This window comes from Alosa alosa, chromosome 2, assembly GCF_017589495.1.
Source record: "Alosa alosa isolate M-15738 ecotype Scorff River chromosome 2, AALO_Geno_1.1, whole genome shotgun sequence".
NCBI classification, from domain to species: Eukaryota; Metazoa; Chordata; class Actinopteri; order Clupeiformes; family Clupeidae; genus Alosa; species Alosa alosa.
Window position 1 is genome coordinate 28308613 of NC_063190.1, and position 21724 is coordinate 28330336.

At 42.7% G+C, this 21724-nt stretch overlaps 1 protein-coding gene across 1 annotated transcript in view; it reads right to left on the reverse strand.

Annotated features, from left to right (window-relative positions):
* The window catches only part of arhgap32b (Rho GTPase activating protein 32b), a 53563-nt gene extending 35843 nt beyond the window's left edge, over window positions 1-17720 (reverse strand). The window contains exons 1-3 of the mRNA XM_048229391.1: window positions 16972-17720; window positions 6409-6483; window positions 3311-3401 (exon numbers count right to left, since the gene is read on the reverse strand). Of these exons, the coding sequence (XP_048085348.1) occupies window positions 3311-3401; window positions 6409-6482 (165 nt within the window). The 5' untranslated portion in view covers window position 6483; window positions 16972-17720. The remainder of the gene's footprint in view (window positions 1-3310; window positions 3402-6408; window positions 6484-16971) is intronic.
* Window positions 17721-21724: the final 4004 nt, after the last annotated feature.

Here is a 21724-nt window from a genome sequence, read left to right on the forward strand (position 1 = left end):
AGAGAAATAGCGTACGGAAAAAGTGGTAAGCGGAATAATAATAAGAAGTTGTTGCCTAGGAAGAACAGTACAGTGCATTTTCATGCACTGTAATTATAGCCAAAACAAGGGGACAGATGACAACAAAAACTTCCTTAAAAAGGCATGACGGCAAAACATCTAGGTGGCACAAGGTGGAATACTTATGAGAGACAACCTCAGATAGCTGGGAGGATGATACAGCTTGAAACTGCTGAAGGCAGCTGAGTGATTTGTCACTGAGGGATCAGAATCTGGGGGTGAGATGAGATTTGATGTTATCAATCTTATCAATGAAGAAGTTAAGAAACTTCTCATAGGTTTCAATAGTAGTTTCAATAATAGTAATCACTCACTAAAATGTTTGGCTTGTGTGCTAAATCATGTGCTCATTTTAATTGTTGTACAATGAGTGTAGAATTGAATAAAGTAAGTGCACTATTTACTAAGATGAGTGCACGATTCACTAAAATAAGCAAAAGGTGTGCACACATGGACGGATTATCAGCCAGTGGGCCCCTAGGCACAGATGTGAAAAGGGCCTCCCTGGCCACTTCAAAAGGTTGGTAATTCAGCTTAGTTAGGGTGGTCTGGGGGCATGCTCTCCCAGAAGAAATAAAAAAAAAATAACCCCTTAAATAACGACTTCTGGTGAGTTTTTTTTGGAAAGAAGCATTAACCCTTTGATACCTTGAATTTGTCACTGTATCTATACATCCTATATCTTGTTTTTGTTTATTTTTCAGGACATGCTGGGATTTGTACCCATCTTGCATAGCCTAAGCTTATGTCTCTTATGTCACCCTTTATATCAAGGGGAAACCATTTGTGTTTTTATGTCACCAGGAAGCATGTCAGTAGAAATAACTTTTCATATTTAGGTGGGATAGATTGGAATCTTGAAATATAATAATCTTGACGGTGGGATATTCTATGGCTCACCAATTTACGAGATATATGTACTGATTGAGACAAATATTTTATTTATTAGGCTAATTGCTTTATTCACTTGAGTAGCCTATTGTCACTATACCATTGAATAAAATGAACCATATTCCCACAAGGTGTTAAGGCGCTCTGAAAATGAGAACCAAAATTATTTTTCAGACTTGTGAGGTCTGCTGTTCAGACCCTGAAGGAATTTATGTTCTGTTCATTGCTTTTTGTGAGAGTGTTTCTACTTATCTCAATAAGGGAAATAAATTAAGAAAACTCCAATAAAACTCCAATAAAATTTTGATCAACTTTGAGGGACATCTATGACCATGCAGGATCATCCAGACCAAATGTGATGATTTTGCTACCTACTATTCCTATCCTATTTATGTACCAGCATGCAACATTTGAGCCTCCTACATGGTTTAGTTCTTGTGTTACGGGCTTGTGAACTTTGACAAAAAAAAGAGGCTGAACAAAATCGACACCCCCCTCCCCCTGTAAAACTGGCTGTATCTTGGAAAAGATTGATCTTACATAAAAGTCATTTTACAGTGTGTCTCCTGGATAACATAGGTACACCTGGTAATTCTTTCAGAATTTTTTGAGAACTAAGTGTGTGGGCCCTGGTTGAATTGACGTGGAATGACCCAGTCGTGACTCGTGACGACAGGGAAAGTGCAGGCAGCCACGAGAGTGATTGGTCGTATAAAATGAACGTTGCTGATGTCTGGGTTACACAAAGCTACAACAACACAATCATTATGTTTTCTTAATGACCGACAGTTTAGTTTAGTTTATAAATAAAACATAATTTTGCCATAAAGTAGGCTAGGCCTATAGCGTTACAAGTGTTCGTAGAAAGGCCTGATTTACACACACTGTTAAAGTGGCATAAGTAGGCTGGTTTACCAAATGACAGACAGTTGAATTACTGAATAAAAAAAATGTTGGTGCAGTTTTGAAATCTTAAACGTGTAACCCCACATAAGCGCACGAGCATAATGTGGTTACAGGGAGAGGATGTCCTATTTTGGAATACAAACGAACACTATTTTTTGATTGGATGCCGTGGCTATTTATTTTTTTGATTTGGCTGGTGAGTGGTGCGTTAGTTCTGAACCCTGCAAAAAAATCCTCTCGTATCCCTGCGCCTCCTCTAATAATTATGCAGATACCTTGACATCCCTAGTAATATTTCTGTGTGAGAAATGCAAGTGATGCAAATGTGAGCATGTGAACTTGTTGAATTGTGTGTGTCTCACGCCCATTGCGTGAGACTTGAGAACCCTGTTGAAAAGAGTGACTAGCTCTTCAGTGTCAGAGCAGGTGGAAAGGAGATCTGAAATACTGGAGGAGTGATTAAGAAATGTGTGGCAGTTGTTGGATTTATGGATTGGATGAGGGAGTGGGACTCGGGCGGGGGGTGAGGGTAACAAAACATAGTAGATTCAAACATAATCATAAAATGGTCAGACACACCAATATCAACTATTTCAAGGTTAGAAACAGAAAAACCAGATGAAAGCACCAGTCTAGTGTGTGGCCCTTCTGATGTGTTGGGGACAAAACTGATTGGATAAAATTAAAAGAGTGTAGTAGGCAGATGCCTGGGTTAGGTCACCTGCCTGTCCTGTGTAATCTACCCATCTACCTATGCATCTATCTATCTATGCATCTATCTACCCAGAACACAAAGAGCTTACCTACCTGTCTAAACAATCTGAAACTCATCTTCAGGGATGTCAACTTCTCTCAGCTAAACTGAAGTGCAGCTAGCTGCAGCCCAACTGACACCTGTGGTTGCCATGGTGCCCCTGGCATTTAAAATGGAATTCTCTTGAGAGGTTAATTCTGGAACAGGACCCTGGGACTCTGGAACCCTCCACTGCATGAGACCAGTCCCAGAGTTCCGTTCCAGCCAAAGCCAGCACAGTCTAGAGCCGCATGTTAAGATCTCATATCCAGGCTTTCGGCACTGCAGTTATTTCAGGACAGGCTTTCAGTTGCCCCAGTAATGGATATGAAAGCAACACAGGAGGTTCACAGCAGATGGATTAGTCTAGTCTGTATTCTAGTGACATCTAGTCAGAACAGGGCCTAATGGTCCTCAAATAACAGGATACTCCAACACACTCACCCTGATGAGAGTCACTCTCTCTCTCTCTCTCTCTCTCTCTCACACACACACACACACAGACACACACACACACCTCTATGAGATGGCACTGTAATCCAGATTAAGGAATCTGCTAACAAACCCAGAGGGAGAGGAGGCTGCACTGAGTAACATTCACCACTGGAGGGTGACAAATATACCATCTCTTACTGACACACACACACACACACACATTACCATGGCACTGATGGTTTCCTCCCAGTCAGGTCTCTCTCGGGGGTGGAGGCCCCTGGCCAATTCCGCCATGATGTCATCACCCCTCAGAGTTCTAAAAACACATGTAGACACACACAAATACAGTGGTACATCAGGGTACAGGGTAGGGTTCAAGTATGAAAACATCACTGGCATTTTCATAATTCATCAGAACACACACACACACACACTGAGGAGAGGATGAAGAGATTGTACTGTTTCTTCATTTTCAGAACTATGGCAGTTTAAGGTCACATATGTATCAGATGCCACCCCCAATATCTGTGTGTGTGTGTGTGTGTGTGTGTGTGTGTGTGTATGTTTGTATGTGTGTGTGTGTGTGTGACTGTGTGTGTGTGTGTGTGAATGTGTGTGAGTGTGAGAGAAAGAACTGTGTTTATGAGCATTCAGCAAAAACACCCACAAACATTTACAGACAAAAGTTTACAGCTTGCCGCTTGTTTTTTATAAAAACAAAACAAACATTAAGTTAGCAGATTGTGAGCTAACAGTTCTAAAGTTATTAGACAAGAAGCCCATCCAAAACCTTCTGTTCCACAACAGTGAGGAGTACTGGAAACAGACCAGTTGAAACAGCTACAGAAAGTCCAAACGGACAAACTAGTGCGGCCCAGATATCTGCTGGTGCAAGCTTTTGAGTCAGCAGACCTGAAGGGTAGTTCACAGGGAGGGAAAGGGGGGGGGGTGAAAGGCAGTGTGCGAGTGTTTCTCTGGTTCTCTGGATCAGGGGGAGGCAAGAGAGAGTTAGTGAGTGAGTGAGTGTGTGTGTGTGTGTGTGTGTGTGTGTGTGTATTGTGCATGTGTGTGTGTGTGTATTGTGTGTGTGTGTATTGTGCATGTGTGTGTGTGTATTGTGCATGCCAAAGCGCCCACTAATTCGGAAGAGTAGCACAAGCAGCCCTGGAATTCCGTCTCAAAACAAAATGTCATTTCTCTCATTTCCTCTCCCTCTGTCCCCACACCACCCCCATCTCTCCTGTCCCCCCCCCATCTCTGTCCCCCACACTACCCTCCCCCCATCTCTCTCCCCCCCATCTCTCTGTCCCCCCCCCCCTCTCTGTCCCCCCATCTCTCTGTCCCTCTGTATCTCTCTCACTAATGTATGCTAAGCTGAGGCTGCCATAGCAACTACAGACGTAGAGGAGTTTGGGCTGGGATCACTGGCACACAAGCACTCTCTCTCTCTCATTCACAGTTCACAGACACACACACACACACACACACACTAATTAATGAGGTCACACACTCACATCAGGCTCATAGCCACACACTATATGCGCTATATAAATAAATGCGCAATATAAATAAAGTTGACTTGACACACTGGAGGCTGGAGGACCTACAGTGTGTGTGTGTGTGTGTGTGTGTGTGTGTGTGTGTGTGTGTGTGTGGCATCAAGGGAAGCCAGCCTGTATGTCCACAGCAGATCATGCCATGTTTCCATGTCTCATTCTCCATAGTGCATGTATTGATAAGGATATCCAGATGTTCACAGCTACAGCCAGACTTCAGGTATAATCAACTCAGTTTAATCCGTCAATCTGGTACCCTGACTCTCACTCACTGTTATGTATAATTCACTATGGGCAAGGGAATGGCTGCAATGTCTATGAAGAATCATATATCCAGACATGACAGGATTGGATGTTGACAGTATTTTGAAAAAATGTACTATCCATCTTTCCACCTACACACCAATTGCTTTGTTAAACCTCACATTTTCTTTGTGCCATGCAGAGATGTATAAATGGTTAGTTAAGTCTTTATTATAAATAGATAACATTAATAAAATACTTACAAGTAGTTTATAAGCCACTCAAAACACATTGTATGCATAACAAACATGTCTATTAAGAAAGCCCTAAGCAAATATAAATGCCAAAATCCCCATTTAAACTTACAGATATATATAGTTTATAGTTTAGAAAGATCATAATAAATTGTGTATGAGAAAGTAACCAACATATGTAACTTATTACATGTTTCTTATCGTTTTTTAAGTTGTTTTGCAGCCAACAATCTAAAGTGAGTACAATTTATACTTTACTTTAGCTTTTAGATCTGGCTCAGCAATTGAGTAATCTGATGGGATTTGAACCCAGTCCTCCAGCCTGAAAGGCTACATTGATACCTACTGTGCCACCAATGGCTTACTATACCTTTATCAAAAGCAATTATTACTTAATAAGTTACTTTCTTATACACCATTTATTATACAAACTATACATTTGTAAATTTATGAGGATTTTCCTGTCATCCTTCGGTTGCTAAGTGACATTCGAATGAGTTGACGTTCATATTCAAATTTGCAGTGGTCTCTTAATTTTCTTTCATTGATAAGAACAATAGGAATGTGCTCATCGTAGAAGTAGGCTATTGTTTTGATCCATGTCTGGAGGAAGCCTATAGCAAAGCTGGTGAAATATCAACCTCTTACGGTGCCTTACACACAGTTGCGTTCCGTCACCGCATGGCAGTGGATGTTCCCACAATTCAGTTCGTCAACGGATGACGTAAGCCCATGTAAAGTGGACGAGATGCATCTCCAGTACTGCACCGCACACAGCTGTGTGTAGGAGTCGTTAAACAGCAAATACTGTATGTGGTCAAGGCAATATAAATATCTTGTGCTCATATTGGGCGATTTGGGCTACCTGCTAAGGCAGGGCAACAAAGGTCTCAGGACAGTCTAAGAACTGTTCAATCTCATCCATTAATCGGAAGTTGCCACATTCTGAGGAGAAGGTGTTACATAACATCTGTTGCGCTCATGTTGTGGTGTTGTGTGTATCCATGACATCTGTTGTGGTGTTGTGTGTATCCATAACATCTGTTGTGCTCCTGTTTTATTAATGTGTGTAAGTAAAATGTGTGTGTGTGTGTGTGTGTGTGTGTGTGTGTGTGAGTGAGTGAGTGTGTGTGACTCAACTCCATGTCTAGGACTGACTCACATCTATACACACCCAACAAAACTATGGCCACACATAAACACAGACCACAAATTCACACACACTGGCGAAAGCACACACACACACACAGACACACACACACACACGTACTGGTCCCCTGCGTCATGGCTTCCTAGGGGGGAGGGCAGAAGTCCAACAGCTGATGCCCCCAAACTCCGCTCCATTCTGCAGACAGACAGATAGAAGGGAGGAGAGGAGAGAGGGAGAAAGACAGAGAGAGAGAGAGACAGCGAGAGAGAGAGAGAAAGAGAGAGATAAGAGGGAAATAGAAAGAGGGGGTTCAGGGGCAGGGAGGGAAAAGAGGACAAGTGACAGACAGAATGAAAGAGGAAGAGAGAGATATTTCAGCACTGTAACTTGAATATGGCATATACAGATAGACACACACAGGCTTGAATATGGCATACAGCTAGACACACACACACACACATGCTTGAATATTGCATATACAGATAGACAGACACACACACACACACAGACACACACACACACACACACACACACACACACAGGCTTACAGTACATGACTGAAGGAAATTAAAGTAGAATGGAAGAGGGCCTGGAATGTGATTCCACTGGCGAAAGTATGTGTGTCTGTGTGTGTGTGTGAGGTAATTTCCATTGGGAGTGGGCGAACCCTCTGACGATATTATGTGACGCATGAACAAACTGCACACACACACAAATGCTGACACGCATTGAAAGACACTTCTTGGACTGCAGCAAGAGCTGTAACATTCTCAGCACCAGTACCAGGCCTTGTAGTGCTACAGAGAACTGTAGGGCACTAGTGTACTCACTCACACACACACACACACACACACACACACATACAACAAATGAACCCTCCATTCATTAATGCCACAGCACTTCGTTACTAGGCTTACTGCAGAAACATCCTGGCACATTGCTCTACTCTGGTCTGTCTGTGTGTGTGTGTGTTCGCTGACCCTCAGTAACCAGGTCAGCGGGTCAAAAGGTGATGGTGGAGACCAAACAAAGAGGCCGTTCATGTGTGTGAAGGGGCACAGACCTTAATGAGGCAACACACTTCAGCTCTCACATGTCCACAACTGGGTTTGTCGTTTTAGAGAGCTGTGTGTGTGTGTGTGTGTGTTTTTAGAGAGCTGTGTGTGTGTGTGTATGTGTAGTTATAGAGAGCTGTGTGCTTGTGTTTGTTTGTGTGTGCGTGCATTACGTGTGTGTGTGTGTGTGTGTGTAGTTGTAGAGAGCTGTGTGCTTGTGTTTGTTTGTGTGTGCGTGCATGACGTGTGTGTGTGCGTGTGTGTGTGTGTGTGTAGTTGTAGAGAGCTAGCCTTTATAAACGCCTCACCCCAGCGGCTCGTGAATCCCGTCGTTTTCAATGGGCAAGGGAGGAAGCTCCTCCGTTTGAGTGGGCGGGTCTAGCCAACGGCGGGTGGGCGGGTCTAGCTAACGCGATCTGCGGTCATACAGTGAAGAATCTTGTGTTGAACGGAAAGCTTGTTTAAAGGGACACCAGGCAACGTTTTCATATTAATTAATCATCTTCGTAAGTTGGTATATGGTTAAATGACTCATTACAGGGCGAATGAAGACTCTCTCGCCCGCCCCTACTGCCTGTAGGAAGAATATCCCACTTGCAAGTTCGGTGTATCCTTCCCGCCGACCGAAGCAGGATCAGTTTACATCCTGCATACAGCACAGAGGCAGGCTAACGAAACGCTAGAGATTGTTGCAAACGTGTGTATAATGGCAGAGCCAGTGAAGAAGCAGCGAAAACCCTTGACGGAAGATGCAAAGAAAAGGAAAAAAGCTTCAGACCGAGCGAGGGGGAGTTTCGTAGAGCAAAAGCATCAGGCTTGCCTGGTGTCCCTTTAACAGGGCTTGAAAACGAAATTATTTTTCAAACGTTCCGTTCCGAACGGTTCAGATAGGCCTATGTTTAACGTTTTCGTTCTTGCATGCGTTCCGCCACCAACATATCGGTCCTGAACCGGTTTCGGAACGCAAAATATCGTTCGTTCTTAAAGTTCCGGCAGTGTTTGGCGGGCCTATCAAGTCTATTTTTGTGGACTTTACCTTAGAATAGACGTAGGCTACTCATTATTTCCCCTTGATTTAGCCTATACCGTAGCTATGTCCAAAAATAATAAATCACAGGCGGCATCCAAAAACATTCAGATGGGCTATCCATCCCATTGCCTACAGACTTACTGTAGGCCTAACCTATGCCTATAAATAATTTCTTATCAAAAATATTTCTGGATACGTGCTAAACTCCTTATCTGGTTGTAGCCTTTTGGGTTTATCCATATGGAGATCTTCAAAGGCTTGGCTATAATTCCAACCCTGTTTATAAACGAACCTGTCTGTTGCTGACAAGGCCTATCTCAAATTTCCTGTTTAACTCTTCTAGGCTACATAGAATAGGCTATAATTGCGCAAACATTTCAAATCCCGACTTTAAAACGACAAGGCATGGACAGGCAAACTAGGCTATTACGCATAGGCTACAAACAATTTCCAAATCAGTTTCAGTAGCCTACGCCAGTGTTTCTCAAACTTTTACAGACCAAGGACCACTTAACCATTAGAAAAAACCTCACGGACCACATAGCTAATAGACACAATAGGCCTACTCACTGAACCCACCTTGCTTATTGTCTTTGCACCTTGCTTATTGTGTCAGAGGATTCATATGATTTAAATTGGCATAGCTTACATAGGCAGTATTGCAGAACTTTGGATTTACATACAAGTTGGTTCAATATTGCAAACAATGCATCTATATTATTTTTTACAACAGCTCGCGGACCACCAGTGGTCCCCGGACCACACTTTGAGAAACACTGGCCTACGCTACGAGCTGGCCTAAGATCCGAAGTGGCAGACGGATAGGTTACACTACAACAGCAAGACAAAATATACCCATTTGGACCAAAGGCCCATTTATTAGTTTTTTTTTATTTCAAACTGCAGAAATCAAATTATTAAGCTGTTATATAGAGAACGAAAAAAAAAACGTTATTAACCGGTTTTGTGGATTTCAGAATAACGTTTCTGTTCCGGAACAGTTGAAGACCATTTTGTTTTCGTTTCCGTTTCCGCTCCTCGTAAAATTCCGTAAAATTCCGTTCGTTTTCGGTTTTCGTTTTCGTTCCTTGAACCGGTTCGGAGCCCTGCCCTTTAAGTTTGTGAAATAAAGAGTACAGTGGAATCAGGAGATTGTCCATGTTTTATTGAACAAACCCTTTTATACATTTAACTACAGTGTAAAGGTAAGGATCAAAGCAACAGGAATACCAGCTCCAAAAATTCATATTCCAAAAAAAAAAAGCTACTGGTACGACAAATAGTCATGGCTAACTGGTAGCACAGAAAACAATTGGCTATTTGGCTACTGCTGGCCTGTCACAAACTTGGACAGTTCGGGGATTTGCTGATACAAAAAAAATCGGATAGTTATCTGAGAATGTCAGAACAGCTCTTATAGCACAACATTGCCAGTTAAAATGCTACATAGTACATACTGCTTTAAGTGTGTCTGGATAGGCGGCCTACATACTCTATTGTTCACCAACACCTTTCACACAACCTCACATTTGCCACCAACACAAATCAAGCGCACCTTCCTTGCTCCGTCATTTATATAACAACCAGCCGCCACTGGTGTGTGTATGTGTGTCTGTGTGAGATAGTGTGTGTGTGTCTGTATGTATATGTGTGCCTGTGTGTATGTGTGTCTGTAAGGTAGTGTGTGTGTATGTATGTATGTATGTGTGTGTGATAGTATGTGTGTCTGTATGTATATGTGTGTGTGTGAGGTAGTGTGTGTGTATGTATACGTGTGTGTGATAGTGTGTGTGTCTGTATGTATATGTGTGTGTGTGCCTGTGTGAGGTAGTGTGTGTGTGTGTGTGTGTGTGTGTGTGTGTGTATGTGTGCCTGTGTGTGTCTGTGTCGTCCTCCAGCATGATGAATGGGAGTACAGCCGAACCAAGGCTGCATGCTGAAGAAGTATATTCGTGCTCTTCCGCCAGGATTCTCTCCTCACCCACTGTTCTCAGGTGCTCCACAATGGCCCAGCTCTCAGACACGACATTTCACACACACACACACTGTTTTTTGACTTGGTGCATAGTTTACAACACACAGGACACAGAGGTCTAAAGGAAAGCTACTGAATTTAGTCTGCTAGCAAGATCACAGACTAGAGTGATATAAACCAAAGACTAGAGTGATTTAGACCACAGACTAGAGTGATATAGACCACAGACAGACTAGAGTGATATAGACCATAGACTAGAGTGATATAGACCACAGACAGACTAGAGTGATTTAGACCACAGACTAGAGTGATATAGACCACAGACAGACTAGAGTGATTTACACCACAGACTAGAGTGATATAGACCACAGACAGACTAGAGTGATTTAGACCACAGACTAGAGTGATATAGACCAGCGGTCCCCAACCACCGGGACATTCCTAACCTTGCCGTAGCCTACGACATGAGTTTAAAAAAAAAATGCATGCAAACTAAACTCAATTTAATTCGCAATAATGTCACGTTTTTACATGGCATAGGCCTATATGCAGTTGTTTGATTCTCTATATAGGTCTATTTTCTTCCGTCTGTCTGTCCCGCCTTCAAAACTTTACATACTGCCTTCAGCGCTGCGCAGCCTCAAGTCAGCTCACTTCACTTGATCAGTTCTTGGCGAACGGTAGTGTCACACGAAGTTAGCTAAACTGCTAGAATGAGCAACAAAAAACAAGCATCTTTAGCCGGTCACTGGCCAGAGTATTTGAGTTGCGAGAGCCGCTGCAGAGATTTCTTACAGAAAAAAAGTCACCGTTAGCTGCACACTTTAGTGATGAGGACTGGGTGTCAAAACTCGCTTACCTGTGTGACACATTCGGGTTGCTTAATGACCTCAACCTGTCACTCCAGGGGAGAATGACGACTGCCTTTAAACTGGCAGATAAAGTCGCTGCATTTAAAGCCAAGCTTGATTTGTGGGGACGACGAGTGGACCAGATATGTTCCAAACAGTAGTGGGGGTTTTGGGAGAGACTTAGGCAGGGCCCTTTCTCTCGCAGCTGGTGCGCAATCACCTTGTTGTGCTTTCAAATGAGTTTGAGCGTTACTTCCCATCCTCCAAAGATCCACGGCAAACCAATGAGTGGGTCCGCAACCTATTTGTCAATATCCCGAATAGTCCTAACTTGTCAGCGCAGGAGGAAGAGCAGTTGATCGAAATTGCAAATGATGGTCTTAAGAGTGTGTATGAGGAAACCTCTCTGGCGGGTTTTTGGATCAAAACCAAAACAGAATATCCCGAGATAGCCGTAAAAAGCGCTGAAAACGTTGCTACCATTTCCCACCACCTATCTATGCGAGGCCGGGTTTTCGGCAATGACTGCAACTAAGACCAAATTGCGCAATCGACTGGACATTTCAAACACACTGAGGGTGTCACTGTCTTCCATCTCCCACAGATGGAACCTTGTTGTTGCAGGGAAACAAGCACAGGGCGTAATGCACGTTTAGTTGCCATGTTTTGTTCCCATATTTTGTTAAGCATGTTCACACTTGATAGATGTAGCTTCAAGTTTCAATTTTCACTTCTTCAAGTTCACGTTTTTTTTAAGAGTTCGTTACCTTCACTGTTCATACATAACTGGAGCTAGTTCTTTTCAAGTAATGCATGCACAACACATATGGAACATGGAACCCCCGAACCCCCCCACGGTCCGTGAAAAAAAAAGGGAATTTTTGGGGACCCCTGATATAGACCACAGACAGACTAGAGTGATATAGACCACAGACTAGAGTGATATAGACCACAGACTAGAGTGATATAGACCACAGACAGACTAGAGTGATTTAGACCACAGACTAGAGTGATATAGACCACAGACAGACTAGAGTGATTTACACCACAGATTAGAGTGATATAGACCACAGACAGACTAGAGTGATATAGACCACAGACAGACTAAAGTGATTTAAACCATAGACTAGAGTGATATAGACCACAGACAGACTAGAGTGATATAGACTACAGACAGACTAGAGTGATTTTGATCACAGACTAGAGTGATTTAGACCACAGACAGACTACTGATTTACATGCCAGATCAAAGACTAGAGTGGTATGGGGCCAGAGAATAGCTGGCCTCTTCCCATTCCACTCTACCACACACACATGCACACGCACAAGTCTGTCCGGGACTCTTTTAAGTAAGGAACAGTAAGTACAGGGGCAAACTTCGGGAAGCCCTTCAGTCCCTCTGATGGAAACAGGAACTCGGTATCATACCAGTTTCCAAACCTGACAGCCACAGACATGGAGAGAACCGGACTGGTAGCCTCAGTCGGCATACACAGACTAGGAGAGAACCGGACTGGTAGCCTCAGTCGGCATACACAAACTAGGAGAGAACCGGACTGGTAGCCTCAGTCGGCAGTCACAGACTATAAGAGAACCGGACTGGTAGCCTCAGTCTGCAGTCACAGACTAGGAGAGAACCGGACTGGTAGCCTCAGTCAGCAGTCACAGACTAGGAGAGAACCGGACTGGTAGCCTCAGTCTGCAGCCACACTGAGGGAACTGCAGCATGTAGGCTACATGCTAGGCTAAGCAAAGTGTCTCCAAGGCAACTCCCTGCCAACAGGCTTGGCATGTCTGGTCCAAAGTGGCACAGCCTTCATGGAAACGCAAGCACAGGGTGGGTGGACAGTAGAGAAGAGTGAATCCAATGCCACATCTGGCAGCTCAAGGTCAGGTCAAGCAGCTGCCACAAGAAGCTAAGTTTTCCCTCGAGTCGGCATTTCCCCGGTGATTTCTCTCCACTAAGGTCTGCAGTGATGGGAAGAAGATTCTGGTATTTGGTTCATTTCATGCCTCCCATCACCAATAGCGAAGACACAGATGATAATATGTAATCGAGGGTTATCTTAAACAATTTCACACATTTTTGACTGAATGTTCCTGTACGTTGACTAGTGCCAGCAACTAACGAGGCAATGTGAAGCTCCTAATACTCCGTTCAGGTAGTGATTTCCATGGCAAGGCACAGGGAATGCCATCTAGTCAATCAGTGGTTAATGAAATGATACCTCTGTGCTAGACCTCTGGCCATCTTCTTTTAGTCCATCTGGGCGCAATGTAACATCACATCAACACCTTAGTCCACCTGGGCATAAAAGCAAATCAACACCGTAGTCCACCTGGGTGTATTCTAAACGCAAACCAACACCTTAGTCCACCTGGGCATAAAAGCAAATCAACACCGTAGTACACCTGGGTGTATTCTAAACGCAAACCAACACCATAGTCCACCTGGGCATAATCTAAAAGCAAACCAACACCTCATACCAAGTCCTAAGTGCATGAGATGGGAGCGAACATTAGTGATAAAATCTGTTTAATTACATTGTTTTCCACTGGAATGTCCTGACAGTACGCAATGTGAAGCAGTACTCTGCAGCAGAATGCAATGCGACATTTTGAGCAACTTTTGTCGGACGGCCCGTGTCTATTTTCTTTCTGTCGCTCGTGTTGCTTTGCTATTCTGAAATATGACGCAACAGAAGGGCATATTTAATGTATTCAGCGTCGACAGAGAGCATGTAGCCTAATGCTACAAGAGATGCTGTCAGGATATGTTAGTCCACCTGGGCATGATCTAACAGCAGCTGCACCTTAGTCCAGCTGGGCACGATCTAACAGCACACCTGCACCTTAGTCCACCTGGGCACGATCTAACAGCACACCAGCATCTTACTCCACCTGGGCTCAATCTAACAGCACACCTGCACCTTAGTCCACCTGGGTTCAATCCATCAGTCTGCATATTACTCCACCTGGGCCTAATCTAACAGCACACCTGCATCTTACTCCACCTGGGCACAATCTAACAGCACACCTGCATCCTACTCCACCTGGGCGTAATCTAACAGCACACCTGCATCTTACTCCACCTGGGCACAATCTAACAGCACTTAGCCCGCTCCTGAACACACAGTCAGACAAATGCAGAGACAGACAGGCAGAGAGACAGACAGGCAGAGAGACAGACAGGCAGAAAGACAGACAGGCAGAGAGACAGAGAGGCTATAATTGTTCTGCCCCCGACTGCAGTGTGACTGAGTGAACCACTCGTAAACAGCTCACATTCAAATATTTTCTGAATTCTGTAAATTCTGGTAAATTCTGAATTATTGTGTGTTTATTCAGGGCGTCACTCTCCGAGCGTTCAGAGCGTAGATTGAATTTACGAACACACCCTTAGTGTCCAGTCAGGTACCAGCATGCATGCGTGTGCCTGTGTGTGCATGCATGCATGCATGCAAGTATGTGTCTGTGTATGTACATAAATGTGTCTATGTGTGTGTACATGTGTGCCTGTTTGTCTATGAGTGTCTCTGTACACATGTGGGCCTGTTTTCACTATGTTGTATGTGTGTGTATGTGTGTGTGTGTGTGTGTATGTGCCTATTTGTTTGTCTGCTCAGGGGGTCTGAGGATATTTGACTGAAGATGGAACAGATGTTGCTCATATCCTTAGTGTGTGTGTTGCTTGTAATATCCTGTCTGTAGTACACAGTGCACACCTGAAACATCACCATCATGATCACCACTCCTACTGATGTTATGATGCCCTGATCACACAAACTCACATCACTAGAGTCGCCAAGGCAACAGGTATAGAAGTCCGCTGCACGGTTCGCATTATCGCCAGGGGTTCTATTTCACATTTTGCATTGTAAGCTAGCCTATTTTGTCCTACTTGACTTGCCATTAAATGGCCAAAAGAGAAGGCATGTAATTTATTATATATAGATATAGATATATATATTTAAAAAAAAAAAAAACAGTTAACTGGCTGCTGTTCACTTGTCAGTTTGGACGTGCGCTTAAGTTGGATGTACAGCAACAGTAACCCCAGGTGGGGCGGGCATACCACTGAATTAGACAATGTGATTGGCTGGCGTGTTGACTGACAGTTCAAGAGGATATTTGCAATAACTTCAGATCAGAATTCATTCGGAAAATATACTGCTCAAAAAATGTAAGAGAACACTTCAATCATACACTGAATCGGTACTGTGACACTGTTTGGTTCTGAGCACAAGTAAAACTTTTAAGGCGAGTATTTTATTTTGCAAGAACTGTCAGACATTCTGTGAATGTAGTTTGAGAATGGAGAAAAGGGTGGAAGGTTTCAACAACTGTGGAAAACTGTAAGTGTTCCCTTAATTTGAGCAGTGTATATTATATGTACATTTCAGGGGGGGAAATGAATTTAAGAAACAAAATCACCACACCAATTATGGGTAATAATGATAATTATTTCAACCTGGTAATAATGATGGCAATGAGCAAATACATAGCCCATAATCCAAAGCAGTAGCCTAAAACAGAGACTTTCTAATGAGAAGACAGCACTCAAAAAATCCTGCATGGAAATACATGGGTTAGTTTCTACTCATATCCCGACATGTGAATACATTATGCCAATTATGTGGTGTGATCTCACCGCTGGAGCAACGTTGGTGTGGTGAAGCCTGGTGCATGCGCATTTCTGCCGAAATAAGATGTCCGATAAGTGCCCAAAAAGCATTACAATATGGCCGCCAAGTGGAGGGACTTGCCTAAAAGGATTTTGCCTAAGGTCTGAGACCCCCAGAGAAGGTATAGTGTGAACAGGAAGGAAACTTTGGCCCCATCAGAGCTGAAGTGCACCAGAAATATATCCGAGTCCTCTTTTAAAGGAACTCACAATGTGAATACAAAATGAACTGAGTCCCTTTTGTTTTGGTCCACTTTCTGGTCCCCTCTTAGTATACGTATATATACTCTTTTGATCCTGTGAGGGAAATTTGATCTCTGCATTTATCCCATTCCGTGAATTAGTGAAACACACACAGCACACAGTGAGGTGAAGCACACACTAATCCCGGCGCAGTGAGCTGCCTGCTACAACAGCGGCGCTCGGGGAGCAGTGAGGGGTTAAGTGCCTTGCTCAAGGGCACTTCAGCCGTGCCTACTGGTCGGGGTTCGAACCGGCAACTCTCCGGTTACAGGTCCGAAGTGCTAACCAGTAGGCCACGGCTGCCAAACTTAGTTTTACGGAACTGAGTTCGGTTCTTTTAAAGGGACTATGTGAGGAAACACCCTCAGTCATTCAACATGTAGCCGACAATGTGGAGAGTGTGTGTTGTGTTTGTAAACATGGACTAGGGGCCCAAGGCAGCAAACGTCCGAGGGGAGACCTGCGGGTGCACGCTCGAGTTGGGGAAGAGTCTGACCGCGCGCATGGGAGCACAAATGGAAGCGCGAGATCACGCGTGGTGTGCAATCATCATCAGCTGTGAAACGGAACATTTGTCTCCAGACTTATTATTGTGAATGCCACCAAGCAGACGCTTGCATGCCTGCGCCGCACACATCATTAATCTATTTAAGGCTACGTGAATGCACAAGAGTACATGTTTGTATCTGTATATAATCTACGCACATGGCTTCGAATGCATATGCAGAGCCATGCCTGCCTAAACACACGCTCAGACACATGCAAACATTGTGTACCACAAGGCATAAACAAAACTTGTTAGAAAAATTGACCACGTGATTTACAGTCTACCGTTATGTACTTACCTTATTTTAAAGCGTATTCGGCAACATTAGCATTCCACAGCGAAGTTACCGCTATTCCAATTCCAAAATGCTCCCCCGTTCAAGCCAAAACGTCGCATTATAACAAACCCCAGACGACGAAACAACCTGAGGTTGGTGTGAATAACATCGTAATACCCTAGTGATTAAGACGGTGTGCATCCCTCAAAAACATTGAGATAGCTAAATGTTATGCTACGATAGTTTAGCTAACTCCCGAGGCAGGCACCGAGGCAGACCGCAATAGACAGTCACTAGCTTAGCATAAGTACCACCATCCAGCTGTTAGTATCTGTAGCAAGCTACGCCTCAGTCCAGTTCAAACGAAGCAAAAACGGACATCTCAGCATAACAGCTTAATATGGACCGAAATCACATCTTCACATTTGGCAGAAAACGTCACCTATTCGAGTGAGTTTTCTAGTCGGACCTGAGACTGAAACTAGATAGCTCTAGCCTCTCCAGCTAATCCAAAAGGGAAAGACTTTCCCATTGAGACTTTCCCATAAAGACGTGGACGCGCCTAAGCGTACCAAGTGCGCGTCCACGAACCTCAGGCGGCTTCTTTTATCACATCGAACTAAAATGTAACACGTCGTGTTTAAGAACGAGTGCCTTTCGGGGAGGCTATCATCGACATAATATAGATGCTAGTATCATATAACAGCAAGTGGGCCTGTCAAATCTATTGACAGCCACAGATCACGTGTCCTAAAATTAACTTTGAAATTTTCCTTTGAAGTTCGTCCTCAGATCTTGATAAATTCTGCAGCTCAATGTTTGCGTGTGTAAATTGTAGGCTACGTTACAATGGCTAAGCCCTGAAAATACGTTGAAGGTGTAGGCTTGGCTAGAGAATCTACAATGTATCTCCTTAGAATGAATGAAAGATAACTGGACTAGCCTTCTTTGGCCAAGCCTTGTCCAGTTTATGAGTTTACTGATCCAATCGCTAGAAATGTAGGTCGTATAAATTACTGTAGTTCTAGATAGTATTTAGGCTAACTGTGTCCGTGGAATGACTGTATGAAAAGAGATTTGCAATTATTTAGGTCAATAACGGTTTACCAATCATCCGCTGGGACGCGGTTCTATATACGACGCTGACTAGGCCTATGCAACAGCGCCACCCAGTGGAGTTAGTAGTTAGCATTTGTGATGGGATTGTGTTACTTATGATTAGGTAAATGTCTCTCTACCTGTTTGCCTGTGTGTGTGATATCATTCCTTAACATTCACAATCATATTTACTTGGTTAGTCCTTCCAATGAGAAGTTAAACCGAAATCCTGACTCACTGTGGTCATTAAAAATCCCATTGCACTTATCACAAAGAGTAAGGGGTTCTCCGGTGTCCTGGCTAAACTCCCAACTGGCTCTTTCAATCTAGTCCTGTAATCATCCCTCAGTGTAATTAGCTCATTCATTCATTCCCTCACTCTCCACCTCAATCTGGTGTGAGGTTAACGCTGTGGCACATAATGGCTGCTTTGCATCACCCAGGTAGGTGCTACACATTAGTGGTCAGTGAGGTTCCCCTTCACTGTAGAGTGCTTTGTCTGCCTCGAAAAGCACTATATAAATGCAAAGTGTTGTTGGTAAGTGAACTTGTTTGCTTTTTTATAATTGATTAAACATTTGGTAGGTTTGTAAAGAAGTTCTCTTTAATGCAGTGAATGAAAATATGACAAAACTACATTTAATTAGCTCGTATCCAATTAAAAAAAACAACAATTCAAAATGTATAAAACACAAACTGATGAGAGAATATTATGTAAACATAAACAGAACTGGCAGAAACAGTTGTCAAGACTGTGATGTAGGCTTCAATCACAAACAAACAAAAATGTATAAAAAGGAAATAAATAAAAACAAACCGTTTAATGAGAAGACATTGATTAGTGGTAAGGGTATCAGAAACATCTCTGTATGAGCACCCAATCAAAAGTGACCATCATGTTTTATAATTAATACATAATAACAGTGTAATTATCATAAGTCATGCAGTATGTCTTTTTGGTTGTGTTCATATTGAGAGATTGGAACTTCAAGGATCATCAATGACATTTTTCGGGACAGGGCCGGAGATAACCTAATATTTTAACATACATAAATCAAATGAACAATTCAAATGAGTCCGTGCTCCTGCATGTAGAGATAAGAGCGATGTGTGACCAGGCAGAGGACAGGTCAGAGAGCACCTGCACTGGACGCCTGTGGATCCATCAGTGCATTATAATAAATAAATTAAATCAGATGGGGGGTTTTTTTTTAGCCAGTAAATCAAAATTCAATCACAACACAGACTACAGGGAAGTTTGTGCGTATCTGCCATTTTGCAAAAACACCAGTCACACCCCTGTTAAAATGTTCCAATCTATCAACATAATCATGTTAAAATATACAATTCCAATCGGTCTTACATAATTATGTTACATTCTACATTCCGTTGTTGGACATGGTAACAGGGTCTGATAAATGAGGTACAGCATTTTGATTTATTATTTTATTGTAACATATTAAACACACTTGTGTATTTTGCATTAAATACATTCTTTCAGTTCAATATTTCTAGGATAATTGTACAATAGCTTTGAAGCTTTATTGTTTGCATTGTAATACTTCAATTTTTGTGATTGTTTGTCATGTTTAAAGAAGATTTAAGGATTCTTATTTGATTAAACCAATCGGTCTGCAGGATTAATAAATAAATATATATATTATATATATATATATATTCATATATATTTGTGTGCTTATATAAAACCCTATGAAACTCTAAATATATCAATCTAAATATACATTTTAAATAAAATTGAAGATTGACTTTTGCTTTGATGTAATGTCGAGGTCACTGTATTTATGAGTTTTTGTTGTCTAAAAACATTCACCTGCCTCCCGCCCTTAGGAGAAACTCCTCTGTAACATTCTACTCTCTTACTGATTTGGAGGTTTGGACTTTTAGCATTAGAGAATCTTTTTCCCCCGCCATAATTGAGAAGCATGATGACAGGATTAATGTCATGTTACTCTAAGTGCTCGCTGCACGCATTATTTACCCTACAACTGTATTTTTTTCTCTAGTATTGAGCCTAGCTATGAGCCTAAATGAACATCAAAGACACCCGAATACAGAGAATGCAGATAACAAAGGCCTAGCACACAAGTTGCGCAGCTAACACAAAAGATTCATACTTCTCACAGCTCAGCTTTTTTAGTTTTTAGAGATCGAGGGTCTCAAGTGGCATAAACTGCCACTCCTCAACACCACACACCTTAAATATTTACTGTGTAGCTTAGTGACGACAGGGTACTGTCCTGTTTGTTTAGCATGTACATAATGACCAAAGTCTTATTTTGAGGTTGTGTTGTAATATAGGCTCATTTTCTTGTGCAAGACCCTCTCAGTTTCCATCTGACGATTGTGATTCCTCTCTGTTCACCTGGGCGCTCTTGCGATCAGCTGTAGAGACACACACACCTCACCAGATGGAAGAGTGTGTGACAAAAAATAGAACTTTGACACTGTAAAGAGTGTAGTGTGGTGTGAGAGTGGCTGAGTTTTGTCTCTCACATGTGCAGCACCATAAAATACGATGGAAAAATAGCACCAAGTTGTGAAATTTCAGGTTTTGAAGGAATCCAACAATCCTCTAAAGCCACACACACACACACTTATACACACACACTTGTTTGGATAATCAGGTTTAAGGTGAATAAATACTCAGAGCTTTAAGATCACTCAGACCTCTGACACATCACATTTCACAAGGTTACACCAAACACTCTTCAGTTTGCCGTTTTTGTGACGCTTCATAATAAAAGTCATGTCTGCGTGTGATGGGAAGAGCTGTTGCAATGCTTGTGCTATTTCAGCTCTGGTTTGTCTTTACCATAAGATCTTTTAACATGGCGAGAGGAACACAAGGAACTTCATAAGGAGCACAAGAACTCTTCTGGCCTCACAACCTTACTGGATAAAAAGAGTTTTTCATGTTTTGCGGGTCTACACTGGTACAGATCTGCTACTCCACTGGGTTTAGGCTAGCAGCATTGGCTCCGTTGGCTTAGAGTGCATCACAGCTGTGACGCCCTCTGTGATATAACAAGTGGAAACATCTCACTGCTCACAACCGACACCACGGCAAACAGAACAAGTGTGAGGATAAAGGAAAGCTCGGGTGCTGAGCTGAGCTTAAGCATGTACCGTTACAACAGTGTGACGGAAATGTTGGAAAATTAATGTTCTAAAGAATATCTGGGTCCATTCATCGTGGAATTGTAGAACTTTGAATTGTTGCGGAATGGAATCTTTTGTTAGAATGTTCAAAACTCACACCTTTAAAGGAGAACTCTGGCGAGTTTTTACACAGATCTCTTTTTCTCGAGGTCACCGAGTACTGTCAGAATGAAAAACAAAGGACAGGCAGGCAGCTATAGTGCTACACTTTGGGGGCATCTTTAAAATCATGCCCCCAGAGTATAGCACTGTAGCTGCCTGGCTAATCTAGATGTTGGCTGCAGCAACTAAAGCTAGGTATCTAAAGCTAGGGACATCCCTGTGTCTGAAAAAGAGGACCTGTTATGTTTTGTTTAGTTGAAACTGTTAAAATGTCAGTATTTAATCTAATGCTATTACAAACAAATGAAATCAAATTTCATTTGGCTATACGAAAAGTCTTATGTTACAATACAACTCATGCAAGCAAATGCAACTACAAGCTGAAACTGACTTG